The sequence below is a fragment of the Acomys russatus genome, chromosome 24, assembly GCF_903995435.1.
Source record: "Acomys russatus chromosome 24, mAcoRus1.1, whole genome shotgun sequence".
Lineage (NCBI taxonomy): Eukaryota > Metazoa > Chordata > Mammalia > Rodentia > Muridae > Acomys > Acomys russatus.
This window is the reverse complement of record NC_067160.1, coordinates 11,011,594-11,033,737: the sequence shown is the minus strand read 5'-3', so window position 1 is coordinate 11,033,737 and position 22,144 is coordinate 11,011,594. Positions and strand designations below refer to the sequence as shown.

At 42.5% G+C, this 22,144-nt stretch overlaps 3 protein-coding genes across 9 annotated transcripts in view; 1 reads left to right on the top strand and 2 right to left on the bottom strand.

Moving 5' to 3' along the window:
* Window positions 1-22,144, top strand: part of Hnrnpa3 (heterogeneous nuclear ribonucleoprotein A3) — a 397,554-nt gene that overhangs the window by 5,288 nt on the left and 370,122 nt on the right. For 3 of the 5 annotated variants that reach the window (XM_051166156.1, XM_051166154.1, XM_051166155.1), the window contains exons 9-10: window positions 1,184-1,306; window positions 1,388-1,446. In XM_051166156.1, the coding sequence (XP_051022113.1) occupies window positions 1,184-1,306; window positions 1,388-1,440 (176 nt within the window). In that variant the 3' untranslated portion in view covers window positions 1,441-1,446. Of the gene's footprint in view, window positions 1-1,183; window positions 1,307-1,387; window positions 1,465-22,144 lie in introns of those variants that run through there. The other 2 variants (XM_051166153.1, XM_051166158.1) reach the window with 1 other exon arrangement.
* Window positions 11,948-22,144, bottom strand: part of Nfe2l2 (NFE2 like bZIP transcription factor 2) — a 30,761-nt gene continuing 20,564 nt past the window's right edge. Inside the window, exons 2-5 of one of the 3 annotated variants that reach the window (XM_051166150.1) lie at window positions 16,385-16,651; window positions 15,330-15,419; window positions 14,508-14,693; window positions 11,948-13,631 (exon numbers count right to left, since the gene is read on the bottom strand). In XM_051166150.1, coding sequence (XP_051022107.1) covers window positions 12,411-13,631; window positions 14,508-14,693; window positions 15,330-15,419; window positions 16,385-16,648 — 1,761 coding nt within the window. In that variant the 5' untranslated portion in view covers window positions 16,649-16,651 and the 3' untranslated portion in view covers window positions 11,948-12,410. The remainder of the gene's footprint in view (window positions 13,632-14,507; window positions 14,694-15,329; window positions 15,420-16,384; window positions 16,652-22,144) is intronic. The other 2 variants (XM_051166148.1, XM_051166149.1) reach the window with 2 other exon arrangements.
* Window positions 16,832-17,237, bottom strand: LOC127206869 (DNA-directed RNA polymerases I, II, and III subunit RPABC4-like). The gene has a single exon (XM_051166161.1). It carries the CDS (start codon window positions 17,235-17,237, stop codon window positions 17,058-17,060), a length of 180 nt encoding a protein of 59 aa, XP_051022118.1. The 3' UTR covers window positions 16,832-17,057.

Genomic DNA, 22,144 nt, shown 5'->3' with positions numbered 1-22,144 from the left:
TGCTGAGCAAAATTGGTTGGTTTTTTTGTTTTATTTTGTTTTGTTGGTTTTTCGAGACAGGGTTTCTCTGTGTAGCCTTGGCCATCCTGGACTCACTTTGTAGACCAGGCTGGCCTCGAACTCACAGTGATCTGCCTGCCTCTGCCTCCGCCTCCCAAGTGCTGGGATTAAAGGCATGCGCCACCATGCCCAGCCGCAAAATTGTTTTTTGAGACATGGTTTTGCCTTGGCTTTTTTTTTTTTTTTTTTTTTTTTTGGTGTTGGTTGGTTTTTTCCGAGACAGGGTTTCTCTGTGTTAGCCTTGGCTGTCCTGCACTCCCTTTGTAGATCACCAACCTGGCCTCTAGAACTCAGATCCACCTGCCTCTGCTTCCCAGAGTGCTGGGATTACAGGCCAGCAAATTTCTTTTTCCTTTTTTTTTTCTCTTTACTTTTATTACAATGTGTAGACATTAATGGGCAAAAGAAACTTTGCTGCTTAGTATAGTGAAATGGACATTTACTAGTTAGTAAATTACAAGGGAAGTTTTATTTTTTGTTTTGTTTTTTGAGATAGGGTTTCTCTGTGTAGCCTTGGCTGTTCTGGACTCCCTTTGTAGACCAGGCTGGCCTCGAACTCGCAGCGATCCGCCTGCCTCCCGAGTGCTGGGATAAGGGAAGTTTTTAAATCTGGTGTATTACAGAGTTTTTACTTAACTCTCAGGCACTTTTAAACTAGGTAAATGAGGCAAATTGTTTGGATTTTAGACTTAGTAAACGAATAGAGCGCAGTATTAGCTCTCTAAATACTTTGGGCTATACTATAGCAGGTATTTATATATTATATGCTAACCACCACAGGCAGCACACTATCATACAGTGTAGAGGAGGAACTGGCTGATGATAACAACTTACAGCGCCTTCTGTTGGCTGCTTTAAAAGCTGCATTGCATCAGAATTACATTGAATACTGACAGTTTTGATGGTCTAAATGATGTTAGGTGTGCCCAGAATACAACACCAAAGCAAAAGAGGTGTTCTTTAGGTGTGCTGAAATTTTGATAAGCTGCTTAGATGCTGGTCTCCCTTTTACCTGTTTGTTAGATCAGTACCCAAGACTGCTGTTAATGCTTGTTTCCATGACTGTCCAAATAGTTAAAGGAGCACGTTTTAATCTTGGTGAACTACAAATTTTTGATTTCAGGTAACTATGGTGGTGGTGGGAACTATAATGACTTTGGAAATTATAGCGGACAACAGCAGTCAAATTATGGACCCATGAAGGGGGGCAGTTTTGGTGGAAGAAGCTCAGGCAGTCCCTATGGTGGTAAGTCTTGTTTTTATAAAAAAAATTTCAGAGCCATCTTGGTTAACATTACATGTATTAAGAACTCTGTGCTATTTCCAGGTGGCTATGGATCTGGTGGTGGAAGTGGTGGATATGGTAGCAGAAGGTTTTAAAAAAAAACAAACAAAACAGAAAAAGGTAGGTATCTTTTACATTTTTTAAAAAATGATGATAAAATATACATGGAACTGTTCACTGAGAGTAATAATTTTTTTATCCTGTATTATTCAACAGGCTACAGTTCTTAGCAGGAGAGAGAGCGAGGAGTTGTCAGGAAAGCTGCAGGTTACTTTGAGACAGTCGTCCCAAATGCATTAGAGGAGCTGTAAAAATCTGCCACAGAAGGAGCGATGATCCATAGTCAGAAAAGTTACTGCAGCTTAAACAGGAAACCCTTCTTGTTCAGGACTGTCATAGCCACAGTTTGCAAAAAGTGCAGCTATTGATTAATGCAATGTAGTGTCAATTAGATGTACATTCCTGAGGTCTTTTATCTGTTGTAGCTTTGTCTTTCTTTTTCTTTCATTACATCAGGTATATTGCCCTGTAAATTGTGGTAGTGGTACCAGGAATAAAAAATTAAGGAATTTTTAACTTTTCAATATTTGTGTAGTTCAGTTTTTCTACATTTTAGTACAGAAACTTTAACAAAATGCAGTTTTGAAGGTGTTTCCTTGTAAGTTAACAAGTAAAGAAGATCATTGTTAATTACTATTTTGTATGAATTTTGCTAAAGTTAACTGTAAAGAAACACCTACTGACTTGCAATTGAAGGGGAATCTATTCTCATTTCCAAAACCATGATGAACGGGCACTGCCATGTGGAGAGAATAGATGTGTGTATGTTTGCAATGTGTGTTTTAGATGATTAGGATTGGGTAATAAAAAAAATAGCATATTTGTGGATTTAATAGCATTAAGATTACCTTCAAATGAAAAATATCTCAAAAGTTACTATTTGGTTTTTGTGCATTTTCTTTCAAAATGTAATCATGATTTTAGTGTGTTAGATTTATTGAGTCCTAGCCATGTTAAGAACATCTCCATTCCACATTTACCTTGATCACATTGATACCGCTGCCAAGAAGTTTGGGGTATAAAGAGTTTATTCTGCCCTCTACTTACCAAGGGTGGAGAATGTACTTCATCTCCCAGTTTAAGTCTTTACTTTAATGCAGAACCACCAAGTTTGCTGAGTCTGAGTAAACTGGTGGGTGCCTGGTTTGTTCTGCTTTTCAAATTCAAGGTCTCAAAGCCTGTTGGTCTAGTAGTCACTTTCCTTAGGTGTCCCCTACCCCCTACACACACAACTTTTCAGAGCAAAGGAATAAAAGTCACTTGTTTGAACCCCTGACTGGCTGGCATACTTTCCTGTTTATTATACCCTATTCATTTTGCTGGATGATGAAACCAAGGATAGTAAAGTGTCATTGTCCAAACAACACAGCAGAAAATGTAGCGATTGCTTAGTACAAGCACCAAGCACCTCACTTCCCAAAGATCTGTATTCAAAATTGGATGGTCTGGAGTGCTTAAATCTCCAAAGAACACATGGTTATTCTTTGTATAGATCTCATCCTAAAAGATGTTGGTGTGCGTTACAATTTGGAGACCCTGGTTGAGAAGATTTTTAGGTACTACTAAGGTCACATATGAAAAATGTATTGTTGCGCCAGCTAGTGCTTAACAATTTCACTTAAGCCCTAAGTATGTGCCCTGCTGTTACCTTCTTTGGCAGTTGAACGTTGAATTAAGACTTTTACATGGTTCTTAAAGTTATAAGTTAACAAGCAATAAAAAGAGGGGAATGGCGTGGGCTAGTGTTTGAATATGCTCTCTTGTTCTAATTCTGTGCCTCTGCATTAATACTTGGATGCATGCAATGCTAGCATGGAACTTCGGTCTTCACAAATACAATTTTTCCAGAAAACATGCATAAACCAATAAATGTAACACAACATTCCATTTGTTAATGGGCATATGTGAATAAGCAGTGTAGAAAATAGGCTCATGTTAGAAAATGGTTACATCCTTGATAACTAAAGTGTGGTTTTATATATATATATATATATATATAAATGGACACTGTCAATGTTCATAGCTTAAACCTGGGTACCTGGTCAAAATGCTTAGGAAACATTAAAATTGAGCTAAATTGTCTCAAGTCCTTTTATTCATATAATAAAGATTGAAGAATGGGGGAGGCTGACATTTCTTGGTTTTGTTTGTGAAATTGTTGGACACAACCTTGACAGTATCCTTTAAATGTCATGAGATCTGTTGTATTGCTAACCAATTTTTTGTTCTGGAATGAGTATAATGAAACATTTTTCAATAAGTTGCTTACAACCTATAATCAGGTGAGATCTGTATGTGACCTGTTTATAAGTTGTACTAGGTTAGCTTTTGTGAACAGTGGAAGAGTAAGCCATGAGTGACTAAACCAGCTTTAAAGGACCTCAATTGTGCTTTTTAAGCACAATGTGGATCAAAGGAAACCCACTAAGACAGGACTTCAGCAGCCTTTGAGTATGGACAAGTCAGCATAAATAAAGAGAAAGCAGCAAGAGCTTCAACTACAGAGAAGTGGAGGCATAAGATACTATGGTGATAGTGAGCAACTTTCCAAAAGCTAGTTAAATCTGCTTATTGCAACTGAAATGTCGAAGAAAGTGGCAGGAAGGAGCTCCGCCTTTTGGAACATCAATGAGATAGTTGCCACAGTCAGTAGGTCTAGCATTTAGACCTGCGAGGAAGGGCAATAAGCATTAGGTAAGGCTTGAATTTGAATTTTTTCACTAATTAAAGAGTACTTTTTTGTAAAGCAAGGTAAGAGTAATCTTTTTGATTTGCAGGTGAATGAGAACCCTACTTGCCTAAATGAGGAATGTCTTTCCTACCATCTTAAATACGAAGGTTTCTGGCTGGGTAAGGTTTGTAGTTCACAGTAAAAGCCTGATGACACTGTTGGTTTCCTGAACATCAGTTTCACAGTTTGAGACATTAACCCTATTAGTAGGTACTTTGCCATACCCAGTTGTGCCATGGATGTTTGACATGAGCCAGATGTGGCCCCTGTGTACAACTCACTGTATAACTAGATAATAGTGCCCACCCTAGGGGAAACTTGGATTCACAGTTGCCAGAATACTTGTCTTCCTCAAAGTAATCTTGTATATAAGTTCACTACTAACATGAACAGTTCCAGTTAGGAATTGTCTGGCCAACACACCTGGACACAGTGTCTCACTATTCTAGCCTGGCTCTCAAGCCATCTGCCTTCATCCCACATGCTAGAATTTAAGGGTGGTGCCTAATTGACACGTTCCTTTTTTAAAACTCCAAAGAACAGTTGGGTTATTATCCAAGTATGTTGCAGAGTGTTCATAAGGGCTATTTTTGCTGCCCTGAAAGGGCTTTGAAAATTGCTCAGTACAGGTTATTTCATATAAAATAGTTTTCAGGGGACAGGTTTACAAAATACTGGCTAAGAAATTAAGATGTCTTCTGCACAGGGATACCATACACCACCAATTTGTGTTTAAGGCAGGATGGAATTTAGGCAGTTCTCCATAGACTTGGAGGAATGTTTTTTACCACTTACATTTCCTGAAATAAAATGATTTTTATTTAATGTGTTTCCACTGTCTTTCTGCAAAAACATGTTGGTAGCAAGGGTTAACATACAAAAGCAACTGAGGCTGACATTGGTTTGATCTGTTGGACACCGCTCCCAATTGACATGTCTAAATTAGAATACATGGTGAAAGTTCATCTGGTAGACTGCTGGGAATGGGCTTGGTTTGTGTCATAATTTGAACATGACAAAGTAAGCCTGGGGAAATGCAAGGCTCTATGAGGATTGGTAGCCTATCCGCGTATTCAGTTTTAAGTTTGACGTTTTCTGATCTTTACAACAGCAGAGGTGATCTGTAATGAATCCATTGTTTTATTTGAAGCATAATGAAATGTTACAGAAATGACTTTTTCATTAAAATATTTTTAGAAATGTGTGTGGGGTCATCATTTTGCAATACTTGACAGTCCTGCAGGTGGATAAAGTATGGAACAAGCCTTGATACTTAGTGCAAGGACAGTGTGGAATGATTGATTTATATTATAAACTTTATGGGTGGTGGGGAGAAGTAGGCGAATTGGAAGGCTAGGGGAAAATACGTTCTTGTGACACTTGGTTTTTTTTTTTTTTTTTTTTTTTTTTTTTTTTTTTTTTGAGACAGTTTCTCTGTGTAGCCTTGACTGTCCTGGGTTCACTTTGTAGAACAGGCTGGTCTCAAACTCACAGCGATCCACCTACCTGCCTCCACCGAGTGCTGGGATTAAAAGCCTGCGCCACCGCGCCCGGCGGCACTTGGTTTGCCTACCCGGGACCTACGTTGTAGACCACGCTGGCCTCGAATTCACAGCAATCTGTCACCACCTGGCCTACAATGTGGCTCTTGGGAGGTAGTAGTTCTTGGTTGGACATGAAGGAAATCAGGGAAGTGGTCTTCGAAGTTGGTGTTGGTCTGTACTGCAGTTTAGTGTTGCCCAGCAGTCATATGCCTTTGGAGACAGGTTGCCCAGCAGTCATATGCCTTTGGAGACAGTCTAGTTCTGAAGCCCGGGCTGCCCTCTCTCACTTGGGATTCCATTGCTTTGGCTTGAGTACTCAGTCTGTGAGGGTGCCTAACCATACATGATCACAAGTGAGTATCCTTGGTAGGGTTTTTATGCTTGCTTCAACTGTTGTATGTGATTATCAGCCACAGATTGTATCTTGTTTTTAGATTAGTGATTTTCACCAAAACACACTCAGGTACCGAGTTCTGAGGGCATGTCCTAGTGATATTTGCCCAGCATGCACAAGATTCTGGGATAAGTCCTTCCCTGTACACAAGTACCAGGGACCTGCCAACAAAGGAAGATCAAAACCCTTCATATACTTGAGCCTCTAATTTTCTTAGGCAAAAATAGGTCTAGTCAAGTAGTATGGCTGACTAAAGAGCGGAAGTAAGTGCCAGTTTTGGCTATCACATTAAACAGACAGTGGTTAGCTGCAATATCCATAGACCTTCAGTGGAAATATCCATATCGTTTAGGTCCTAGAGGTTATCGCTAAATAGGGACCAAGTTATAGGGCAATTTTGAGGTTTTTTTTTCCGAGACAGGGTTTCTCTGTGTAGCTTTGGCCATCCTGGACTCACTTTGTAGACCAGGCTGGCCTTGAACTCACAGTGATACCTGCCTCCTGAGTGCTGGGATTAAAGGCATGCACCACCACGCCCGGCCTAATTTCAGTTTTATGCCTTCATTTAATAAGTATCCGGATGCAATTAGGTTCTGTTTAGTCTTTAAGCTTTGCCTATCAAGTTTAGATTCTGGACTCAATCATGTGGGCTTAACTTACTTGAGGGTTATTTTATGTTTCCTAAACCATGCAAAGGAGAGTCTAAAATACTGGGTTTTGGGCTTAGTGGCTAAGATTATGTTGCTTTTCCAGAGGATTTAGGTTTGGTTCTCAGCACCCACATGGGACAGTTCAATTATATGTACTTCTAGTCCTAGGGGATCCAGTGCCCTCTTCTGGCCTCTGAGAGCACCAGGCACACAAGTGGTACAGACGACATGCAGACAAAATACCCCTAGGCTTAAATTTTTAAAAATGTCTTTGGGAATTGTGGTACATGCCTTTAATCCCAACAGTTAGGAAGCAGGGGCGGGTTGGTCTCTTGTCAGTTCAAGGCCAGCAGGGGTATATAGTGACACCCTGTCTAAAACAAAAGTTTAGTTCATGCCAGGTGGTGGTGGCGGCGCACGCACGCCTTAAATCCCAACACTTGGGAGGCAGAGGCAGGAGGATCTCTGAGTTCAAGGCCAGCCTGGTCTACAGAGAGAGTTCCAGGACAGCTAGAGCTGTTACACAGAGAAACCCTTTCTCACAAATCTCCCCCCCTCCCCCCACTGAAAAACTCAGAGGCAGTTCTTCCAGAGGTCCTAAATTCAATCCCTAGCACTCACATGGTAGCTAACACCCATCTGGTCTATAAACAGATCTGATACCATTTTCTGGAGTGCAGACCTACTTTCAGAGCTCTGTGTGTGTGTGTGTCTGTGTGTTTTAAGTTATGGAAGTATCTGGCTCTGCAGTAGGTGCTTTATGCATTAAATAATTCATTTGGGTCTTAGATATTTGAAGTTGCTGCCTAAGGATCTTTTTGTTGTTGGGCTTTTTTTGCTTTTTGTTTTGTGTTTTGAGACAGGGTTTTTCTGCTGTCCTGGACTCAATTTGTAGACCAGGCTGGCCTTGCACTCACAGTGATCTGCCTGCCTCTGCCTCCCAAGTGCTGGGATTAAAGGTGTGTACCACCAGGCTGAGCAAAAAAAAAAAATTTTTTTTTAAGCCAGAAGAACAAAGAAAAATATGGAGAATTGAGATAGGGTCTCATAATGTATTCCTGGTTGGCCTGGAACTCTGAGATCGGCCTGGCTCCTAAGTGCTAGGATTAAAGCTATGTACTGGTACATCCAGCCTCATAGTCACAAATTAAGGGTGTGGCAGTACACTTGAATAGAGTCTTTACTTGAAAACATAAGTGGAAAAGACTTAGATGGATTTTAAGATTTTCTTTAAGGAGCTGGAGAGATGGCACAATGGTTAAGAGCATTTGTTGGTCTTGAAGATTCTCAGTCCCACATGTTGGTTCACAACCATCCATAACTAGTTTTGGGGGATATGCATGCAGCAAAACCTCCATACACATATAAGGATGGTGGTGGTTGGAGAGGCCTTGGCGATTAAAAGCAAGTACTGTTTTTGCAGAGGACTAGAGCTCAGTTCCCAGCATCCAGGTCAGATGGCTCACAGCCACTTAACACTCCAGTGCTAGAGAATCCCAACACCCTTGTCTGGTCTCCACAGACAGTCCTATTCATTTGCACATGCCTACACGCAGATATACAGGCAAGCACTAATTAAAAATTTAAGCCCAGGCATGGTGGTGCACGCCTGTGATCCCAGCACTTGGGAGACAGAGGCAGGCTGATCCCTGTGAGTCCAAAGCCAGCCTGGTCTACAAAGCAAGTCCAGGACAGTCAAGGCTACACAGAGAAACCGTCTTGGGGGGAAAAAGTTTGAGGAATACAATAGTTGACATTACCTCAAAAGTGTACATTTTAGCCTACAGAACTGAATTTAAAACAGTTCAAGTAAGGGTTAAACAGTTGGGCTAGATTTAGTATTTCAAATGTACAACCAAGGGATTTTGTTTTGTTTTGAAGATTTATTTATTATGTATACAGTGTGCCTGCCTGCCAGAAGAGGACACCAGATCTCATTATAGATGGTTATGAGCCACCATGTGGTTGCTAGGAATTGAACTCAGGACCTTTGGAAGAGCAGGCAGTGCTCTTAACCTCTGAGCCATCTCTCCAGGCACTGGGATGGTTAGGTAAGCTAGGATTTGTTCTGAAGAATTACTGCCCGTAATTCTTAACCAATGAACCATTACTACTCAATGTAAGTTTAGGTACTGTAAGGTCCAATGGTCAATTCCTTTTTATGAATGGCAGAATCTTATCAAACTGGACTGTGACGATGCAGATGGGATGCAGTCTATTCCCATGTGCTCCAGATGGGGCTGCTCTCTAGATTCTTGTCAATTTCATTTTCAGTTGGAATAGTGTCTCCTGGATCCTCCATCACCCACACCCCCAGAAAAGGTTGATAGCATGAAAGGATCCAGGAAATTTATGAATCCTGGATCCACTTTCAACTCAACCCTTCAGCCATAGATCATATACTCTCTCCCTAGTTTTTCATGTTACCAAAAATAAGATTTGAAAATAAACAGTGTTCCCACTTTACAGCTCAGACAAGCCTGAGTGCTACAGTGAGTGGCTGGAGGCCATTCTCTAGGAAATGACTAGCAACAGGTTCAGTCTGGTACGAGGGCTGTTAAGTACATGATTGGTCCTAGGGTAGCAACAGGACTCTTGGAGGATAATTGCCAAGGTCATGCTTATTACATACACAACTCTCAAGTGCACCCATCTCCAGAACCCCCTTCCTCAAATACCCTGTTATGTAGCCCTGGAACTGGTCAGGCTAGGTTTGAATTTGGGATAATTCTTCCTCCTAATTGTACCATCACACCCTGCTCCTAACTCTTAAAATGGCAAAAAACAAAAACACTGCAGTGGCTAGACTGAGTTGAACTGGTGTTATGAAGGGTTGTTTTTAAAGGAATGCACATTTTAAAATCAATTTTAGGGTCTTTGTTGAATGTCCCTACATGTCTAGTCAGTCTCAACTATCCACGTAGACAAGCCAGTTTTCCCACCACTACAATTTCTTCATTCCTGGTTAACTCAGTTACTTGGTTTGTTTAGAAAATGGTGGCACAGAGCTTTAATCCCAGCTCTCAGGAGGGAAAGACAGATCTTTGAGTTCAAAACCACCAGTGTGGCCCACAGTGAGTTCCAGGATAGCCACGAGTACAGAGAAACCCTGACTTGAAAAACCAAAAAGGCCAAGCGGTGGTGGCACGTGCCTTTAATCCCAGCACTTAGGAGGCAGAGGCAGGTGGATCTCTGTGAGTTCGAGGCCAGCCTGGTCTACAGAGTGAATTCTAGGACAGCCAAGGCTACACAGAGAAACCCTGTCTCAAACAAAACAAAACACCAAAAAGAAAGAAAAACACATTGCTCTTCATCCATTAGACTGCTCAGGTGCACACTTCAACCTTAGCGCCTCATTTCTTTTTTCTTTTTTAGGTTTTTAGAGACAGGGTTTCTCTGTGTATCCTTGGCTGTCCTAGAGGCGCTTTCTAGACCAGGCTGGCCTCAAACTCACAAAGATCCGCCTGACTCTGCCTCCCGAGTGCTGGAATTAAAGGCATGCGCCACCACGCCTGGCCTAGCTGCTCCTTTCTAAAGACTGCCCGCTCCTATGCTTTTTGTTTTGTTTTGTTTTTTCTTTTTTAAAAAAGATTTATTCTTTATTATGTATACAGTGCTCTGCCTGCATGTACACCTGCAGGCCAGAGGAGGGCATCATATCATAGATGGTTGTGAGTCACCATGTGGTTGCTGGGAATTGAACTCAGGACCTCTGGAAGAGCAGCCAGTGCTCTTAACCTCAGAGCCATCTCTCCAGCCCCTTGTTTTGTTTTTTCAAGACATGGTTTCCTCTGTGTACCTTGGCTGTCCTGGACGCACTTTGTAGACCAGGCTGGCCTCGAACTCAGAATGATCCGCCTGCCTCCAAGTGCTGGGATTAAAAGCATGCACCACCTCGCCTGGCTCCACTCATATGCTTTCCCGAGATAGGATTTCTTTGTGTTGCCCTGGCTGTCCTGGAATTCACTCTGTAGCCCAGACTAGCTTCAAACTCTTAGAGATCTGCCAGCCTCTGCATTCCCAGTGCTGGGATTAAAGGCCTTCACCACCACCTCCGAGGTTTTTATAGCTGTTTTTTGCATCATTTCCAGCATACTCAGCCTTGGTCTTTGGAGTTGCTATTAGCATATAATGCTCAGAGAGTGGCTTGACCTTACACCTTTAGAAATCGCACTTGTGATGCTTTTTTACTAGTTTTGTTTGAAATGGTCTCTTCTCTACATATCTCTGGCTGTCCTGGAATGCTCTATGTAGACCAATCTCTGCCCCAGAGTTCAAAGCCAAGCCTGATCTACAAAGTTCCAAGGATTGAAGATGTGAGCCACTATGCCCAACTTTTTTTCCCCAAGATAGGGTTTCTCTGTGTAGCCTTGGCTGACCTAGGCTCATTTTGTAGACCATGCAGGTCTCGAATTCACAGTGATCCTTCTGCCTCCGCCACCCTGCCAGGCTTTTAAAAATTAAAAAAAAAAAAAAAATTATTATGTATACAGTAAAGGGGACACCAGATCTCATTAAAGATGGTTGTGAGCCACCTTGTGGCTGCTGGGACTTGAACTCAGGACCTTTGGAAGAGTACCCAGTGCTTTTAACCTCTGAGCCGTCTCTCCAGTCCTCAATCTTTTTTAAACTTAGCATGCTTCCTAGCTTCATTAGACTGCCATTTCCGAGAACGCACAGAATATTACTGGTTTTGTTCTTTGTGCTATAGGACTGCATAGCAGCCATACCACTGTTGTGAATAAACACATTTTCACTGTGTGAACCACTTCCTTGGTATGACAATCGCAGTAACCACATTTAGTAGAAAAAGATTTTATTTTTATTTTATTTATTTTATTTTTTTGCCTTTTCCAGACAAGGTTTCTCTGTGTAGCCTTGACTGTCCTGGACTGAACCTTGTTGACTAGGCTAGGCTGGCCTCGAACTCACAGAGGTCTGCTTGCCTCTGCCTCCCAAGTGCTGGGATTAAAGGTATGCGCCACCACGCCTGGCATATTTTTGTCTTTTTTGATACAGGCTCTCACTATGTAGCCCTGGCTATGCTGGAGCTCAGAGATCTGCCTGCCTCTGCCTCCTGAACACTGGGAATAAAAGGAATATACCACCATACACGGCTATTAAATGCTTCTGAATTTTCAAAACTGTTCTGAAAGTGTAAAACAACTAAGTGTGCTAAACAGGTGTCTGCCTAATGGAAAATACTGTTGTGAATAAACTCAAACAATCCAAAGTAATTTAAGTCATGATATTCCTTTATTAGTGCCAGCTCCTTTAATTTTTGTCAGAGCTAAACAATTTAATATAAAAATGTCATTTCTTGTTCATACAGTATATAAAAAAGTACAGTGGTTTGGTTAGTTTTCAATAATTTGCTTTCAGCCAGATATCCTATAAATCTATGAATGTAACAAATAAGAACAGTATAAATAAGTTTTGTAGTATTTACACTTACACAGAAACTAGCCCAAATGGTGCCCTAAGAAATTAACCTCAGAGTTAAAATGAAACGGATTCAACATTGAGACTTTAATGCTTTGTAAAGTTTCATATTATTTCTATACTAGCTTTGGCTATAATTCTGCATAGTTACTTATAAAGTGTGTTTCTGCATTTCACATCACAGTAGGAAGTTTTAGCAGTACAAGACAAACACTAGCTCAGAACAGGCTGCCTCTTCCTGACCCTAGTTCTTCTTAGTATCTGGCTTCTTGCTTTTGGGAACAAGGAATACATTCCCATCCCTGGTCTGCTGCAGGGAGTACTCACTGGGAGAGTAAGGTTTTCCGTCCTCATCACGCAGCATACTGAAGACTTCAAGGTACAGAGTGCTGAGCTGCCTCTTCAGGAGATGGAGGTTTCTGTCGTTTTCTCCCTTTTCTCTGAGCAGTTTCTCTCTCTCATCTTTTAAGTGGCCTAAGTCTTGCTCCAACTCTACGATGTTCTCCAGTTTCCTTTTTCTACAGTTCTGAGCGGCGACTTTATTCTTACCTCTCCTGCGTATATCTCGGATTAATGCAAGTTGAGCTTCATTGAACTGCTCCTTGGACATCATTTCATTGAAGTCATCAACCGGGAGGTTAATGATTTTTTCGACAGGGAATGGTATATGGAGAGCTTTTGCCCTAAGCTCATCTCTTGTGAGATGAGCCTCTAAGCGGCTTGAATGCTTGTCTTTTGTGAATGGGGCTTTTTGATGCCCAGGACTCACAGGCATTTCTTTTTTTGTATTTTCACATTGGGGATCATGCACAGTGACACTGTGCCCTTGAGCTGGTGACAGAGGTGGCACTGTATCCCCAGAAGAATGTGTTGGCTGTGCTTTAGGACCGTTCTGTTTGACACTTCCAGGAGCACTATCTAGCTCTTCCATGTCAGAGTCACTGAACCCAGGCGGTGGGTCTCCATATATGGACGACTCCACAGAGTGGTCTGGGGAGGCTCGGCTGGAACTAGTGTTCAGTGAGATGCCAGAGTCAGAGTCATTGAATTCGGCTGTGCTTTCAGGGTGCTTCTGGTTGAAAGCTTTACAAAGGGACAGATCACAGCCTTCAATAGGCTCGGCCAGAAGTTGAGAGAGTGACTGGCTGATGGCAGCAGAGGAAGGCATGCTGCTACTGCCACTGGGCTCTGCTATGAAAGCAGAATAAAATTCATCACCAAAATCTGTGTTTAGTGTGGAGTCTGAATCTAAGGAGTTCAGCTGGCAGGCATCTTCTGTGGAGAGGATGCTGCTGAAAGAATCTTCAAAACCGTGGAGAAAATGTGGATTGCAGTTGCCTACTTCTTTTTCTAGTGAGGGGATAGACGAGTAGAACTGGTAATTGTTGTCAATTTCTGTCAGTTTGGCTTCTGGGCTGGGAACGGTGGTAGTCTCAGGCAGCTGCTTATTTTCAGTATTAAGACACTAGAAAGGAAGTTCATAAGCATGAATAGAGGCTAAATATTTTTAGATCAATTCCCTACCCCCATTTCCTTTTTGTTTTTTTTTGTTTTGGTTTGGTTTTTGGTTTTTCGAGACAGGGTTTCTCTATGTAGCCTTGGCTGTCCTGGACTCACTTTGTAGACCAGGCTGGCCTCGAACTAACAGGGATCCGCCTGCCTCTGCCTCCCGAATGCTGGGATTAAAGGCCTGCGCCACCACGCCCGGCTCCCATTTCCTTTTTTTTTTGGGGGGGGGTAGTTTCAAGACAGGGTTTCTCTGTGTAGCCTTGGCTGTCCTAGACTTGCTTTCTAGACCAGGCTGGCCTTGAACTCATAGCGATCCGCCTGCCTCTGCCTCCGCTTCTCAAGTACTGGGATTACAAGCATGTGCCACCACACCTGGCCCCTACCCCCATTTTCAAGGAGTTCTTTTCAATAATTCTGGTAACTCCCATTTTCTTTTTTTTTTTTTTTTCTTCTCCCCAACACAGGGTTTCTCTATGTAACCTTGGCTGTCCTGGAATCTCTTTGTAGACCAGGCTGGCCTCGAACTCACAGGGATCCGCCTGCCTCTGCCTCCCAAGTGCTGGGATTAGAGGTGTGAGTCACCACCACCCGGCCGATAACTCCCATTTTCAATAGATCAGTAGGTCAAAGCTCTAAATTAGCTTTCAGGCTTAGAATGCATTTATTCTGAAATATTCAGCCTGATTAACTGAAAAAACTGTTATTTGTTACGTGAGCCTGGGAAGTCTGAGTAATTTAAACGCACCATCAATTTCCTCCTGTAAGATGGCAACATGTAAATAATAAATAACCAGGATGACTAATTTAAACAGCGCAGTCAGCGCTCTCTCACCTGTAACTCGGGAATGGAAAGCAGCTCCTGCCACACTTGCTCCACGTCTTGTTCTATGCTGCTTAGATCAGTCATTGCCTCCAGGGAGCCGCTGACTGACTGCGCCTGAGCAGGGGCGCTGAAGACTGGCCTTTCAACGTGGCTGGGGATATCCAGGGCAAGTGGCTGAAATGTAGGTGAGGAGACCTAAGATTGACAAGGCATTTGACACAATTAAGAGCCAGGCATGCAGAACAGACAGCAGACATCAGAGCAGACAGCAGCCAGGCAGCAGACAGACAGCAGAGCAGACAGCAGCCAGGCAGCAGAGCAGACAGTAGCAGGGTCTGCAGCTCTCTGATTAGTGATCATTTTTTCTATAAAGCGAGGCATTTCTTTCTTCCCAAATGAGTCCACATTTACAATTTCACCAGGTTATTTCATCCTATGTACGTAAGGTTAGACTTTAAACTGGAGAGAAACATTCATTAGGCCTTAGTTTGTCTGTATACTATTTAGCACAGTGCTTCAAACAACAAATTAAGACTGTTAACAGAAGTACTGGCTAATAGTTGCTCTTTACGAGTCAATATACTTTATTTACCTAAATCCATTTCCCATAGAAAATTGTTCTGACTCATGTTTCTAGCTGTACAGTAAAATGGGCTTGTGGGTTAGTATTATGGATAGGTTTATTGTATAGCTACATGTACAGTTTACTTGACAAAGAATTTCTTTGATTAAAATTTTCCTTCTCTAATTTTCTTTTATTCTCTTAATTAGTGACACATTAAAGAGACTAAAACCAGATAAGGGAGTTTTGCTGTTAAGCAAACATTATACCTCATGGTCATCTACAAATGGGAATGTCTCTGCCAAAAGCTGCATGCAGTCTTCAAAGTACAAGGCATCTGGTTTGGGAATGTAGGCAACCTGGAAAGGAAGACCATTCATTAGTGTTCTAAGCCCAGGAGTCAGGACTGGCACTAAAAATTGTTCACAATAACCAATGAGCTCACTTCACTACTCAATTTCTTTCTTTTTTAAAAGTTTATTTTTTTTTATCTTTATTTACCTTTATTTTATGTGCATTGGTGTTTTGCCAGCATGTATGTCTATGTGAGAGTGTCAGATCTTAGAGTTACAGACAGTTGTGAGCTGTCAGGTGGGTGCTGGAATTTGAACCTGAGTCCTCTGAGCCATCTCACCAGCCCTCAGAACTCAGTTTCTTGCACAAATTCAAACCAGATCACTTGGGTTCAAATATCAGTCCCCTTCCCCTTTTATTTTATTTACTTATGTCTTTTTTTGGTTTTGTTTTGTTTTTTGAGCCTTGGCTGTCCTGGACTCACTTTGTAGACCAGGCTGGCCTAGAACTCACAGTGATCCGTCTGCCTCTGCCTCCCAAGTGCTGGGATTAAAGGTGCCTGGCTGTCCTTCCGCTTTTAAACAAACAGTGCTGGGACTGAACCCAGGGCTTTGTGCTAGGCAACAGCCTCCCCTAAGTTTTGAGTGACCTGGGCAAATGATTTAACCCTTTTAGGCTTTAGTTGTTCATCAACATATGACATGGGAATCATAGTATTCCCACGGTTAAGTTAAACCAGTTACTCATCCAAGTAGAGTCATGCCTGCCACAACACGCTTAGTGGCGCCAACTCCTTTCCCTACCCACAGTGGAACTCACAATGCGACCTGTGTCCTGAGCAGCACAAGGATCCCCTCCAGAGCTCACTCAGGTATTGACCTCATCAGGAAGCTAAGCTGGGGTAATGTAACTTGGTCACAAAAGACATGGTAAATAGATGGCAGACCAAGAGCCCAGGCACAGGTGGTCTGCTTTCTCAGTCCATTTTCCCTCAAATCCCACTATAGTCTTTCCCCAGAACTAAGCATACCTGGGAGTAGCTAGCAGATCCACTGGTGTCGGTCTGAATGTGCTGGGCTGACTGAATTGGGAGGAACTCTCCTGTCTCTTCATCCAGTTGTAACTGAGCGAAAAAGGCCTTCTCCTGTTCCTTCTGGAGCTGCTCCTGCCTCTCCTTTTCTAGTTTCTTCTGTTTTTCCAGCTCACAGTCCTTCTGGCGCTGACTAAAGTCAAACACTTCTCGACTGACCCCAAGATCTATGTCTTGCCTCCAAAGAATGTCAATCAAATCCATGTCCTATGTTTAAAACAGAAAAGGAAGGGGAAAACATGGTTAAGATGGTCCACGCGGGTTAATTCACTGCATGTCATCATTGATGGGGGAGAACACACACTATGGGAATACAGGTCTAAAATCCACAGGAATGCTGTTAATGCCATTCACTCAATCTATTTCTTTTTTTTTTTTTTTTTTGGTTTGGGAAACAATTTTAATCTTCATTGTGTGTAAGATTACAAGAACAATAAATTAGAAGTTATGTTGAACTGAAATTTCCTTTATACAAAGTATTAAAAATACAATTGCATTTCTAAAATGAAACCCTATGTATACAGTTGTATTCATTAAGTAAGCTAAGTGAAAAGCTATACAACGAAGATAAACATCAACGGGGCAAATGCACGAACATTCCTAAATTCCCACTTCATCGAGCATCAAAAACCACCAGTCTCTTAGTCCTTTTCTTGTACATTATTCTGTATCCACATTCTCTGCGTCTGATTGGATGCCTGGATTTTATTATTTCCTTTTTGGTGTGACACTCTCCCCAAGTACATATCATTGGCTGCTGCCTTGGGGGTTGAACATCTTTCTGGGTGTCCATTGTTAGTGCCTCTGCAGCTTAAAGACTCCCTTCTCTCTCAATCTATTTCTTAAAAGCAACAGTGTCTATCTATAGCCACCCAGTCTAATCACAGTTTGGATCAGTAATGACTGAGTAATAACAGAAATACACAAACTTATGCACATTTCACACTAGTGTGCTTTAAAAAAAAAAAAAAAATCCTGGGGCTGGAGAGACAGCTTAGAGGTTAAGAGCCCTGTCTGCTCTTCCAAAGGTCCTGAGTTCAAGTCCCAGCAACCTCATGGTAGCTCACAACCATCTATAATGAGATCTGGTGCCCTCTTCTAGCATGTAGGCACAGCACTGTATACATAAATAAATCTTAAAAAAAAAAAAAAAAACCCACACCCCTTTACAATAGAAATTATAGCAAAAACAATGAGCCATTCATCTCTGAGAGAAGACTGGGCTTTGATGTGTCCAGCAAATACCTTGTTTACAGAGAGAAACTGACTTGCTACTAAGTGTTAGTGTCTAGGGCAAGAACAAATCAGTAAAGAGGACTACCTAACCCTTCAAAGGATAAAGGCAGCGAGTGTATGCTAAGCTTGGCGCACCCCTGACCCAGACCCCTCAAATCCTAAAACTGTCCCTAAAACACAATCACTGTTCCAGAGCCTGAAGATATCAAATTTAAGACATGGGAAAATCTTACAAAGCGAGGCCAAGGTTTCACTTTAATTAGCATTACTATTCTGAGATAATGCCTCACTCGGTAGCCCAGACAGTCCTGCTCCACCTGCCAAGGGCTTGGATTAAGGCATGTGTCACCATACTTGCCACTGGAGCCTTTTCTCCAGCCCCAAAGCAGTTTTGGGAAAATCTAAAAACATAGGAAGTTTAAGTTATTTTCCATTTATAGATCACTTATATTGAAAACAATAAACTGAGGCTAGAGACATGGCTCATAGGTTAAAAGCACCTGCTGCTCTTTCAGAGGACCCCCTGTTGGGAGTCCCAGCATCCACATGGCAGTTCACAACTGTCATTATTCCAGTTCCAGAGGATCTGACACCCTCTCACAGATATACATGCAGACAAAACACCAATGCAAATCAAATACACTATTTAAAAAAAAAAAAAAAAAAAAGACATCCCAGAGCAGGGCAGAGAGAGGTGGAATATGAGTTTGAGGGCAGCCTGATTTATAGAGCAAGTTCCAGGACAGCCAAGGTTACACAGAGAAACCCTGTCTTAAAACACCAAACCAACCAGCCAGGTGTGGTGGTGCACGCCTTTAATTCCAGCACTCGGGAGGCAGAGGCAGGCCAACCAAACCCTGTCTGGAAAAACAAAAACAAAAACAAAACCCAAAACAAACAAAAACCCCAACCAACCAACCAATATTCAGTTTGTTTGTTTTGAGTTCCTCTGTGTGGCCCCAGGCTGTCCTCAAATTCACAGAGACCACCCCGCCTCTGCCTGTGCTGGGATTAAAGGGGTACAGCAGTACCACCTGGGCAAGTTTGTGTCTTTTGAAACAGGGGATCATATAGCCCATGTGGACCCTGAACAATCAGCCCTCCTCCTCCAGTGCCAAGATGTAGCAGTAACAGTACCACCACCACAGCCATCACCACCACCACAGCCATCACCACCACAGCCATCACCACAGCCATCACCACCACAGCCACCACCACCACCACAGCCATCACCACCACAGCCATCACCACCACCACAGCCATCACCACCACCACAGCCACCACCACCACCACAGCCACCACCACCACAGCCATCACCACCACAGCCATCACCACCACCACAGCCATCACCACCACCACAGCCACCACCACCACCACAGCCATCACCACCACCACAGCCATCACCATCACCACCACCGCCGCTGCCACCACCAAACCACCAGTTCCAATTCTGTACAAACATGGGCTGAAATAAATTCTGGTGGGCCACCTGCTCACACGTCTGACTTTCTCAGCATCCCTAGGACCCAGCCCTTAAGGATCGGAGGACAATTTCTAATGGAACTGACTCTAAAATGACCAGTTTCGATCATGTCAAGCATTGACTTTACTACAATTATGTTATCTTGTTTCTGCTAAATGACAATGCTTCAAAATTTCAGAGGGTGTTAATTGCTCTCCTACCTCATCATAGATGGCTCCAAAATGAGACAAATTTCTTTATAAGTATAAAATAAGCAAGTGTTACAAATGGTCACACTGATAGGCGACCCGATGAAACCAAGACCAAACTCCAGGCCAATGAGTAACAATGGAACTGTGGACTCTACCATAACACAGGGACAAACCGAACAGAGTAATTCTTCCAAAATCAGGGATGATGCCATGACAAAGTTTCTATCTAGGTCCTTCCTTGAGACAGGTTAGCATGTAGTTTTGTTGTCTCTGTTTTTTAAAGGATTTGAGACATAGTCAAAAGCAAATCAGAACACGGCCTTGACCTGATTTTTTGTCTTCATCTCTCGATGAAGGCATATGCCATCGATACCTGTCTGGTACCTGATACCAGTGGGTCAGAGAACACTCAGTGTGATCACAGTGGCACCCACAGACTTCAAAGAGTTCCAGAAGTTCTCTGCACTTGTGTTACAAAGTGTGGGAAAAAAAGAAAGAAAGAAAGAAAGAAAGAAAAAAAACCCTGGTTTAAAAAAACTAGCTGGCGAGATGGGTGTGGTGTCACACTCCTTTAATCCCAGCAGTCAGGAGGCAGAGGCAGGCGGATCTTTGTGAGTTCGAGGCCAGCCTGGTCTACAGAGTGAATTCTAGGACAGCCAAGGCTACACAGAGAAACCCTGTCTGCAAAAACAAAAACAAAAACCAAAAAATAAGTAAGAAATAAAAAGTAAAAACAAGCTGAATTTTGAGCAACTTTTCTACTTTTGAGTCCCCAAATACCATACATTCTCCCATCAGAGTACAAGCCATGGCTGATCCTGCTAACTGTCAAAACAGACTGGCCATGTTCAGAGTGATATGGTCACAGGCCTAGATGCCCATCCTCATCAAAAGGCAGCAGCGGTGAGTTTCTCCTTGTGCCTAACATGCTTTGCTGTTTTAGATTTCTACATGTTTCAAAAAGAAAATGTCTGAAATCTGAAGTTTTTCCATCTGAAGACAAGATTTCATACTGTAGCCCAAGATGGTCTCAAGCTCACAACAATCGTCCTGTGCCACCATGACCTGTATGAACCATTCAAAGCATTACACTGGACAAAAGCTATTTTCTGTAATGACCAAAGCACCGAGCATTTCCTGTAGGGAGCCCTGTGACTGGCGCATGACTTATACCACAAAGACCAGTCCCTGACCCACTGCTCTGTGAAGCCTAACTCTCATCTAAGAGGAAACACTAGGGTGGAGCCGGTAACAAGTGAGAACACGACAGCACACAGCAGAAGGGAAGTGCCTAAGGAGAACTAAAAGGCTCAGAGGCTAAGCTTTGAAGAGCAGCTAGCTGCCAGACCTCCACCCTGCGGGTCCCCCAGAAGGGAAGTCTGGGGATGGAAAAGGACAGGGAACAGCGCAGCATTCCAACAGGCATTTCCTTAGACTGGAAAAGCCGCCCACGGGTGACACAAGTGCTGGGGTGAGGGGCAAACGCTGCCTGTCACTTACTGTCTCAAATTTTTGTGCTTTACTGATTCCTGAGTGTGTTCCAAATTCTGCTACAAACTTAGCTTACACAAGAGACAGTAAGAAACAAAATGTTGGACAATTCATGTTAAGTAGCCATCTGGGCTAAGAAAAAGTTCTACTGGAAATGTGTAATAATCTTTGCTGTCTGGACAGTCCACCACAGGTTTCATGGAATGCCACAGCTGGATAACCAACTCACGCCACTCCACACAGGTAAATGGAGACTTTGAAGCCAGCTACGATGGCGCATGTCTGCAGAAGCAGAGGCAGCTGGATCTCAGTGAGTTCGAGGCCAGCCTGGTCAACAAAAGCCATTTTGTACAGCCAAGGCTACACAGAGAAACCCTGTCTCGAAAAACAAAAAACAAACAAACAGACAAAACAAAAAAAGAAAGAAAAAGAAAAGAAAGAATGAATGAATGAAAAAGGAAATATAACCTCCCAAATGCTGGGGTACACACAAGTATACACACATATTGAAATACACATGTTCCAAAAGTCTTTGGAATGCTTCTCTGTGCTTCATGCAAATATTAATTACTAGAACTCCTGGAGTGAGAAACACTTGTTAAATTGTCCTGTCATATACCTCACCTGGTGGCCAGGTGAATATATTATTCACCTAGAAGATAAATCTGGTTTAGTCATCCCCACCCTCCACCCCCCCCAAAAAAGACAATTTCTAAATACTTTTGAATAAAACCAAATGGAGAGCATGACTCACGTTCTCCAGCCCAAAAGGCATCTAGATGGGAGCTATCAGAAACTATAAATGCAATGAGGGCCAGGCCTGAACCCTAAGAATTGGGTAAACAAGAAACCCTGTCTCGAAAAACCAAAAAGAATTGGGTAAACAGCGCAGGCAACCTTCATTAACAAGGTTCTACTCTGTGGTCATAATGCTTAATAAACAAAGCAAAATGACTCCAGGCAGATGTGTCTTAAAAAATCTACCTTACTTCCGGCTGATGTATTTCTAAATATGTACTCATTCATGTCTCCAAGGCTCCTGTCCCACACTGCATTACCTGGTAGACAATGCAATGCCAACTGTTTTCCAACAAAAATTCCAGAGGTGGCAGAAGAGAGGCCCACCCATCATGAGAGTAGGCCCCATGCCAAGCACTTTGATTTTAGTGGATTAATTTTGTAACTCTTAATTGTGCTAGTTCTGTGAGAAAGGCGATTAAAATATACAGAATAGATAAAACACAGAACAGAGGTTGAGGAGTCAAAGAGGACCCTACAGCCACCTAAATCAAGTACAAA

Coding starts and splice junctions, on each gene's coding strand:
- LOC127206869 (XM_051166161.1), bottom strand. CDS start 17,237: ATGGACACCCAGAAAGATGTTCAACCCCCAAGGCAGCAGCCAATGATA.